Source organism: Myotis davidii, unplaced genomic scaffold (genome assembly GCF_000327345.1).
Source record: "Myotis davidii unplaced genomic scaffold, ASM32734v1 scaffold120, whole genome shotgun sequence".
Lineage (NCBI taxonomy): Eukaryota > Metazoa > Chordata > Mammalia > Chiroptera > Vespertilionidae > Myotis > Myotis davidii.
Window position 1 is genome coordinate 1352978 of NW_006294778.1, and position 10501 is coordinate 1363478.

Here is a 10501-nt window from a genome sequence, read left to right on the forward strand (position 1 = left end):
TTGTAGGGACTCCAATAAGTGAAATAGACAAACATGTTGCTGCTCAAGATTTAAGTGGAGATAGTTCTACTAAGCCTCCTCCTTGCTTCGTCTCAGCAGAAACTAGGAGCTGCAGAACATGTTGAAAACCACTGAGCTAAGACACATCAAAGCACTTGCTGCCTTTGTTATACAAAGATGAGCTGTGCTGAAAAAGGAAAAATGCAGTCATTCCAATATTATCCTTAAGAGGATAAACCTCAAAAATCAAAATGCAGCCCTAACCGGTTTGGCTTAGTGGATAGAGTGTCGACCTGCGGACTCAAGGGTCCCAGGTTCAATTCCAGTCAAGGGCATGTATCTTGGTTGCAGGCACATCCCCAGTAGGGGGTGTGCAGGAGGCAGCTGATCGATGTTTCTCTCTCATCAATGTTTCTAACTCTCTATCCCTCTCCCTTCCTGTCTGCAAAAAATCAATAAAATATATTTTTAATTCAAAAAAATCAAAATGCAACAAAAATGCAAGATTCTAGTCACGCAAATGGATCTCCAGAATGTTATGAAACTGTTCCAAACACCACTGATAGTTGGTATGGACATGCAGGTGGCATCTGAGCTAAAATGAAATTGGGATGTATTGCTATCCCACTGAAATTTTCTTAATACTGAAGACAACTAGGAAAGAAACCATTAAGAGCGACTTTCTCAGGGTGCGGGAGAAAACACACACAGACTAAAGCCTCAGAAACCTTAGTGTTTGTGGGCATTTATATATTGTTCAGTGGTGCCAAACTGAATACAAAGGGACCCAGCTCAATCTCACCTCTTACCACCTCTCAGTTCGAGACCTTGATTTAAAAAAAAAAGCCATTTATAGTCACAAAGAAACGTACATTCTTCACAGTTCATCTCACTCCTATTATAACAACTCCCACTGGAGCAAAAAATAAATTATAAGGTTAAAACAGCAAAAGAGTAGAGCTGCTCAAAGAATGAAGGCTGCTAGCCTGAAACATCAACCCGTAATTCTCTTTTTTCATATAAATATATTCTTATTGATTTCAGAGAGGAATGGAGAGGGAGAGAGAGAAATATCAATGATGAGAGAATCATTGATTGGCTGTCTCCTACACGCCCCACACTGGAGACTAAACCCTGACCTCCTCGGGGTCAGGGTTTGATGCTCAACCACTGAGCCACACTGGTAGGGCCAACCCATAATTCTATAACCTTTCAGACTCATGTTATCAGTGGTGCAGGGATTAAACAAAGTTGAAAAAAGACTCCTAACTATATCATAATGGGCAATTAATGAACTGGCTATAAAACATTTGGAGAGAAACATGTCAGTATTCGTAAACTAATGACTGCAACTATGCCATCCAATTACCATTTATGACGACTAGGTTTCCCAAAGGCACACAGGTGAGAGCAGCAAAGCCGCCCTCACAGAGAGGATGCGTGTACTGCAGCTTATACACTCCTCCTGATTTCCAGTTCTCTGGCATGGAAATAGCTTTGGTTTCAGTCCCCTGGGGAAGGAAATTAAAGGGAAACAAATATAGAAATATATTACTCTCAAAAAGATTAACCATCCAGGAAGTTCCTAACTTGTCTAGAAATAAGCATTCCTTACAATCCCCTTAATAAAATTTGTCAAATCATTAACATTGCTATGAGTAAAATTTTGATAGAAAAAAAGTTTCCATGTATTATCCTCCAGCAAAATTTTTCTTCAAATAGATAAAATAATATCAGAGATGGAGTTAATTTCTCTCTTCAAAGAATCACTTCTCTGCTTACCAAGTTCATTATTCAAGAACCAAACTTAAATATCACTTTCTTTGGAAATCCCTTTTAGAAGAAAATATATATAAATACATGCTAAGCGAAGTCAGTCAGAAAAAGCTAAGAGTTACATGATTTCACTCATATGTGGGATATAAAACTGAAACTCAGAGACACAGACAGATAACAGTATGGTGTCTACCAGACGGATAGAGGTGGAGGAGTGGTAGAGAGTAGAGGAGGCCAAATATATGGTGATGGAAGATGACTGACTTTGGGTGGTGGGCACACAATGCAATATACAGTAATGTACACTTGAAATCTATTAACCAATGTCACCCCAATAATTTTTTTTTTAAATCCTGCCCTGGCAATGGCTCACTTGGTGGGAGCTTCGTCCCAAATACCAAAAGGTTGTGAGTCTGATTTCCAGTCGCAGCACATAACTAGGATGCTAGTCGGGGCAAATATGGGAGGCAATCAATTGATAGTGCTCTCTCACATCAATGTTTTTTTTTCTCTCTCTCTCCCTTCCTCTCTAAAATCAATAAAAACATATCGTTGGGTGAGGATAACAAGAAAAAATCATGTTTGTCATTCTTTCTTTTATCCACTAACGTTAAGCTCATATTTCTATTGTTATGTACTTCTCTAATGTTATTTATCATAATATATTATAATTTTCATTTTATTTATCTCCCATACTTGTGGACTCCTGAAAAGGACTATCTTTATATCCTGATTCCTGGCTCAGTGCATGGCATGGTGCAGGTGTTCAGTGATCGCTGAATTACTGTTACTCATAATTCCACCAGTTGTGGCATCACTATTGTGTGAGACTATGCAGAATCTCAGGCTCCACCTTAGACTTATTAAATTAGAATCTGCATTTTAATAAGATCCTCAGGTATTCTGTGCACATTAAAGTTTAAGAAACTCTCCCACCACCACCACCACCACCACCACCACCCCACCACCCCACCAAAAAAAAAAGTTTAAGGAACTCTACTCTAAATGTTCTCTGTGAATCTCTGGCATCCGATCTATGGCTAAGTCTCTCCTAGAATTTAACCAATATAGTACAATGCTTTGTATACTTGTCTCTCTCACTCTTGGACTATAAGCAACCTGGGAGCAGAGACAAAGCACTGCACCTGACAATGGAGAATGAATGAATGAATGCAAGCAACTACAGCATAAGAACAATGTCCTCTTCCTAACTGAATCTTATTAAATTATTGGCAATTCATAGAGCCATTAATATAAAAAACCTAGTGTGTCATCATCTGTCTAGTCACACCCAATCCACACTCACTGAACACATTTTACCTACATATTATCCTACATACTTTAATCTTGTGGTTCTTTTAACCCAAGTTGCCATCACTTTTATAATATTAATTAAAAACTGATAAAACAAATGAAGAAAAAAAGAAAAGGAAGAGAATACTTACTGCTTGCCTACTGTATGCCTATCACTGTGTTCAGCATATTACATTTAATATCCAACCACATTTAATAAAGAAATCTAGAATACACAACACAAAAATCTAGTGATATTTACTGATATACCTCCTTTCCTAATAGAAATGTAAACCCTAACAAGATGCTTGTCTTCTCTTGTCATCTTACCTGAGGTATGTAACCCGACTCCAACATGAGAAGATGAATGCATACTATCAAGGCATCACTGGGACTAGAACAGTCAGCTGACTGATACAGGGTCTCTAATGAATGGGGCACTTGCCCTTCCTCTGATTCACTGCAGAGCATTGGTTCTGAGGGGTAGAAACCTGTGTCTTCATCCGTATCCACAATATCTTCAATTGACTCAGCTTCAACATTTTGACTAGGCCCTGGCTGAAAAGGAAAACAAACAATGAATTCATAAATAGACTTTTATACATGATATTTTGTATCCTAAAGTGAACTGAGATTAGTGCTCAAAGTCAAAGCACATTATTGGGTTCAGAAATGGGACACATTAAAGCAAGCCCTCCTACATAAATGAGCCTGTAATCTACTCCTCCATTCCAAATTCCTTATCTCCATTAACCTGGAAATCTTCCTAGATTTCTCAGTCTGCGTTACTAAACTCCACCCCAATCTGATCATACTTCAAAGTTCCACTGAACCTATCTCCTAAGTATCTCTAAAATCTGCCCCTTCCTACTCCAACAGTACTTCACACTCATTTATCTCCTGACTTCCAGCAACAGCCTCCCCAATACATCTGACTCCACTTTTTTATCTTCCATACATTCCACCCACTGCTGCCAGTGTTCTGACAATTAAGACTCCAATTATGTCCTATGTCCCAACTTAAACCCTGTATTTCCCCAATGTAGACAGCAGCATTTCCCTAAATTGTGCCTTGAAATGTGACCCTAGATGTTCTTAGGAAAAAAAGAGGTTGACAATAAAATAAGTTGGAAAATGCTACATGCTATTGCTACCTAACCTTCCCTCCATATTCACCAAGTATGCTGTGGCATTACAAAGCTCTCAGAAGTCCAATAATAATGAACGCATAACCAAGAAAGGCTATCCTCCTTCCTCACTTACTTATAATTTCATGAAACAAGTCTCTCATAGAGGACATGCTAAGAAATGCAGGCCTACAAATAAAGTCCAAACTCCTAAGCTCCTTAGCATACAAGGCCTTTCGTCACCTGATCCCTGACTCTGTATCAAGTTCACTTTCTGCCAGTCCCTTCCTCCCGACTCTAGCAGGCTCCACCTCTTCAACAGAAGTGACACCGACTACCCTCTGCTTTGCAAAGGCTGTATTACTCCACTTCATCACAGTATTGAAATTTTCTAATTACTCATCTACACCCTACCATGACCACAAACTTAGAAATGAGCAAACTACATGTCACCTATTTGTATAACCCCAGTACAGTACCTAACACATAGTAAATGATGAAGTATATCTTACAATTCATAATGTTTTTGTTTTCAGTGTTTTCTCATTTGCATCATGCAAAAATGCTAAAAAATAGGCATGACAAATGATGTCACCTTTTTATACATGCTGTAATTGTGACTCATAATAAATAACAATCAAGGTTACCAACTAATAAAACTTTGAAGTGAACAAGCTCGCCAGATTCCCAGTTCATGGCTTTTAAACATAATATGCTGCTTCAATAAGACTACTTTACTTATGTTAACTTTGCTCACAAAGTTGGTTTTCTAGGCTTGTGCTCAACTCCTAATGCAAAGCACATGTTTCTTCTTTTTCAGTTCATGTTTCCATTAAAGAAGGGGCAGAGGAAATTAAAATTACATACTATGAGTCCAAGGGTGGGAGAATGTCAAGGAGCATGAGGCTATTCTAAAATCCCTGGTGGCTTATGAAAAACATCCAAATTCACTTGTTAAAACCTAGAGGGCAATGATGACTCACACTACCTAAAAAAGGAGGTTCCAATGGACACAGACACTGGGGCAGTGGGGGCTTGCCCGGAGTGGGAATGGCTGGATGTAGGGAGGCGGGGGGAGGCAGTCAAACGGGGGGAAAGGAGACATACGTAAAATTTTAGACAATAAAAAAAGGAGGCTCTATCATATTTTGAACAAACAGAAATTACTTATTAAAACCACTTAACACCTAACTAAATTATAAAGTGTACAGGTTCTTTGCTTCTTATCTACTAGAGGCCTGATGCACAGAATTCGCGCAAGGGGCTTGGCCCTCGCAGCCCAGGCTGCCTCGGCCGGCCCTCACAGCACCTAGCAGCCTCAGCTGGCCCTCACAGCCCAAACTTTGTCCGGAAGGTCATTTGGAAGGTCATCTGGACAGTCATTCTGCTATTCAGTCTAATTAGCATATTAGCTCTTCATTATATAGGATTATGCCTAACTTGGGGCCATTAACTACTTACTGACAGTTGCATGGGAGAATATATGTGAAAAAAATATTGAAAAGGTTGCCCTAAACTGATAATGACATAAGAGGAAGATATCAGAATCCCCTGGTGAACTTATCAAACCTTACTGCCACTCCATGAGAACCACTGGCATTCACTGAGCCATTCTGATATGATGAGAATATTTATCTTATTCTTCACGCATGGGGAAGTGAAAAAAAATGTTCAGCGCCACCTCTCTGAACAGATCATTTACTAGTATCATATGTCATTTACAAATGACTGGAACAAGTGACTAAAATGCAGCTTATAGCTAACATTAGGGTCTAATACCCAGTTATCTGTTTCCCATTAAAGAATCAACAGGTACTAGATGAGTTCCCAAATATAACAGCATCTAAGAAAATTAATTTACACTTAACTGCAAGAGTAAAATTTTCCTATTTTCATTTTCTAATGCTCCGTCCTACATTTAATTAGCAGACCCTACTGTTTCAAGTACTTAATGCATTATTTATGAGATTTCAAGCTGTTTCCACACGAAGGTTTTACAGTCGTCCTATACAAGACTTAGAGCACAAAACAGCTTGCTTTTGGAACTTAAATTACTAACTTGAGGTAATATTAATTTCTCAAAAGTTTCCAAAAGAAAACTAGTAAAGTAACTATTACATATACTATGAAAAGTTCCATTTTACTGGACAATTTTAATAGTACACAGAAGCAAAGGGAATGGGCCCTTCCACCAGAATCTCTGAAGGGGTCTATCAGCAAAAATGATACAGAAATGAAATTTAAATATGTGACTGAATATTCTTACTCATTCCCTAGATTACCTCTATGAAACAAAAACACAAAATTACATAATTTCTTAAAAAAAACATACACATAAAAGTAGGTACATTAAGCTTTATAAAAGCTTTTTTTAACTTGCTTAATCTCTCTGGATACTATTACTAAAAATCTGAACATAAATGCTTTTCATAATTTACAAACCTGTTATAAAGTATTTTTTGTATATGTGTATACTGAAAGACATGCTAGGCACAATGAATAATTATAAATGTTTAAGGCCCACGAAAAAAAATTAAGTTGAAGAGATAAGTACATAGACAAAACCATTAACAAGCTGACATATATATTAATAAAGTAATAAAAATGATCACTTGAGACTTACAAGAAATCAAAAGGCAGGATAAAAAATGAGGTGTTTCCAAAGCAATAGAGATAATAAAGATAAATTAAAGAAAAGTATTATGTTTGGCAGGGCCTTAGGACGGGTAGAGATACAGACAGGAGGGAGAGGAGAGGTAGTGAATTACAGGCTGGGTGAGCAGCAAGAGCAAAGGTGCGAAGCAGTCCTTAGGTAGTGTGTACGTGTGCACATGTTTGTGTGTTGGCTGGTAGAGGGAAAATAAGGAGTCTGGCCTGACAGGAGATGGCAGTTTACAGGAGGGAAGAACAGAAACCAGCCCTGTAAAGGGTGTGGGGCAACTTCTCACAAAGCCTTACAAACTGGTACAGGGGGAGAGACATTCTCCTCCTCTGCACCATGACAGGGATGAACTAGAGATATGTGGTCTTTTTCAATTCAAAAGTGTGAGCACGGGTATATCTGTGACACAGAGTAATTAAGAGCAAGGGAACAACAACATAACCAAAAAGCTGTAGAAAGAAAATGAACCTAGAAAGTGCACTGAAGAACAGACACTGAAAGCCTGAAATGGAAAGGAAACACTGACAGGGCTTGTTAAGGGGTTGGGTATGAGGAGTCAAAAATCACTCCAAAGTTTTACGCTCAGGAAAACAGTAGTACCACTGACAAACAAAAGAACATCAGTGCACATATTTTCAAATTTATGTTGGCATAGAGAATATGAAGTAACAATATTTTTTGAGATGACAATGTTTAACACCCAGGTATTAATGTCCAGCAAATCATTTGGAAATAACTGGACTATGTATAGCCTTAACAAGTGGAGTAGACCAGAGAAGCAAAGCTGGGAACATGAGCTTAACCAGTTAACTGCCACAATATCTTGAATTAAAAAAGGTCCGCCACTTGTATCTATAGACGCTTATGGCATACAAATAGTTAAAGGCAGCGATAGAAGCCAAGGGGTAATTTATCTGAAGGGGTGAATGAATATCTGAACAAAATAAATAGGTAAAAACTGGGTTCTTCAGGATGCCCAATATTAATCCAGGCATTTAGCAGTTTCAAAAATGTTTCTATAAGAATATAATCTGCAGTCTACTGATGATAATGATCCTGACTGGCTCAGAATTCAATCAAGTATGATTTGTCAACTACCCATTTTCTGTCTGAATAGTAATACCCACCATACTGCCATCATTCCAGACATCGGATTGGGCTGCCTCTCCTTGGAATGAATCAGTCCGCTGTTCATCCTGTATGCTGGACTGACTGGAGGGGGTGGCCAAAGAAGGTTGGTCATTATTCTGGAGTGAGGAATGCTCTGAATCTGTGGATGAAGGTAAGTTAGGTGCTGGAATGGCATCTTCAAGAATCAAACATATCAAGTCCCCAGAAACAATCCCATATGAAGCCAAGGTCTCTTCATCTCCAGTGAGGGCATCCTTGTTGTTCAATGTAATTGCAAACCGGGTATCAGAACTGCCAAGAAAGATGGATAAGGATGGTAAGAGCTACCTACCTATTACCATTATCCTCAACAATCATATATTTGGAACATATATAAGGTACATGGTCTGACCCTAGACGAACTAAATAATGAAAACGAAACAAAAATAAGAAGGAAGCCAAGTTTGGAAAAACAACCAAATTATTTGTTCTTATCACCAAATGCCTAGGTTACAGATTTCTAATGGCAACAATTCTAGCCTGTGGGATAGGATACAGTAATTATCTATCATTAATCCATGTTTTCATCAGTTCTAAGACACATACTTTTTAATATTTTGATCTTTAAAATAAGGATGCTTCTTAAAATCTATGACATATCACAGCTTAACAGACAGCATTTTTTCCTTTAGTGTTATATAAAACAATCTAAGAGTGACAGCAACTGAGATTCAACGAAACATAGTCTTTTCAAAATGTAAATTATAGCATTCCTCTGCTGAAAATCCTCCAATGGTTTCTATTGAACTTGGAACAGAGTCCTTAACATGGCCTCCAAGCCCAAGAGTTGACCCCAACCTGCTTCTCTACCTCACCCACCTTGCACCATCCTTCCTCTCACCGACTGTTCTCTGTTCACATGAGCTTCCTATCTGTCCTCAAAACAAATCTACTTCACTGCAGCCTTTGGGCCTCTGCATTTGCTCTTCCAGCTCAACTGACTCCCATCATTCAGGTCTCAACTCAGAAGTCACCTCTTCAGAGATGCCTTCCACCAATCTCCATCACTTGATTTCATTCTCATGTTTATTTTTATTGTAACTCCGCTATTTGAAAATAACCTTATTTATATGTTGTCTCTCTTTCCAAACCCCTACATTAGAAGTTAAGTTTCATAAGATCAGGTATCTTGTCTGTCTAGTTCAAAACTGTATCTGCAGCCTCTACTATGAAAACAAACTTGAAAGAGAAACTAACTTGGGCTCTTGGGTAAACAAGGAGTCACACTGTGTTGCACATCCGTTTAAGACGGCCCCTCCTAATTAAAATAATAATAATAATACACACACACACACACACACGAAAATATCTTAAAAAGAGAGGTTAATTTTGAAAATGTGTGGTGGGGTGATGAAGTCAGCATCAAAACTCTTAGGTTTAACACCAAGAAATTACAATAGGCATGTCACTTAGTATGTTTAAAGGGAGTTATGTCAATACCTCATTTTCTATTTTTGTCTTAATTTGGGAAAAAATCAGGCCTACTTTTAACCTGAAAAATGGAAGGGTGAGTAGTTCATAATATGGTCTCATTTTTTCTGAATTCCCCACAAATAAAACGGAAGTTTGCAAAAGGAGCCACTTAATTAACAGAAAGGTTTTCTTTTTAAAGAATTCCTCTAAAAAGCCCCAGCGAACATTTTTTTTTTCTTAGCACAAAATTCCAAATTTGAAGAGGATCACCCTTATGTCCCTCTATTCCCAGATTATTGTCCCCAGAAGATACCCTCAGTGGAAACAAAGCTGCCTCATCTGCAGCCCCATAAACAACAGACTTTGATTCTTTCCTTCTCAACGTCACTGCCTCCAGAGTCATCATAAGGCCCACGTGTACCTTCGTTTTAGCAAAAAAGCAACATCTCGCCCAGGAAAATAGGATTATTTGAAACACCCGGACACGCTGCACTTCGCAAAACTTAGCAGCGGTCCCCGACCAGGTAGCTGAGTCCTCCCCAAAGGCCAAGGTTGCAGGTTCAATCCCCGGTCAGGACACATACAAGAATCAACCCATGAATGTACACATACGTGAAACGACAAATCGATGTTTTTCTGTCCCTAAAATCAATTTAAAAAAAAAAATAAAAACTTTGCAGGGCGCTCACTGCGGCGCCCGCATGTAGTAAACACCCAATGAAGCCTTCCGATTATTGCAGCCTCAGCGCAGCACAACAAGGTGCAGGTGGCCTCGGAGGCGGGGCCGACTGCTAACTCCTTCTAGTACTTTCCAAACTTTTTCACTGAAATACCCCGGCACCTGGGGAGGGTGAAGTTACATCCCTGGGGGGCCTGATAAGTTTTAACCCAAACCAAACCCGTAATTTCCAACTTGACGTCTCCAAGGGCGGGGGAGCTCTGCGCGCCGCCGCTTATCCCCGGTTCGTTTACTGGAAAAACGGAAGCGACAGCTCACCCTGGAAGGGGACGGAGCCCCCCGGACGCCCGGCCATGTCCTCCGAGCCGGGACCCAACGCCC

General features: G+C 39.2%; 1 protein-coding gene across 1 annotated transcript in view; it reads right to left on the minus strand.

Annotated features, from left to right (window-relative positions):
* The window catches only part of FBXO7 (F-box protein 7), a 22863-nt gene extending 12368 nt beyond the window's left edge, over positions 1–10495 (minus strand). The window contains exons 1-4 of the mRNA XM_006769324.2: positions 10439–10495; positions 7986–8128; positions 3400–3627; positions 1370–1511 (exon numbers count right to left, since the gene is read on the minus strand). Of these exons, the coding sequence (XP_006769387.1) occupies positions 1370–1511; positions 3400–3627; positions 7986–8128; positions 10439–10475 (550 nt within the window). The 5' untranslated portion in view covers positions 10476–10495. The remainder of the gene's footprint in view (positions 1–1369; positions 1512–3399; positions 3628–7985; positions 8129–10438) is intronic.
* Between the last annotated feature and the right edge of the window lie 6 nt (positions 10496–10501).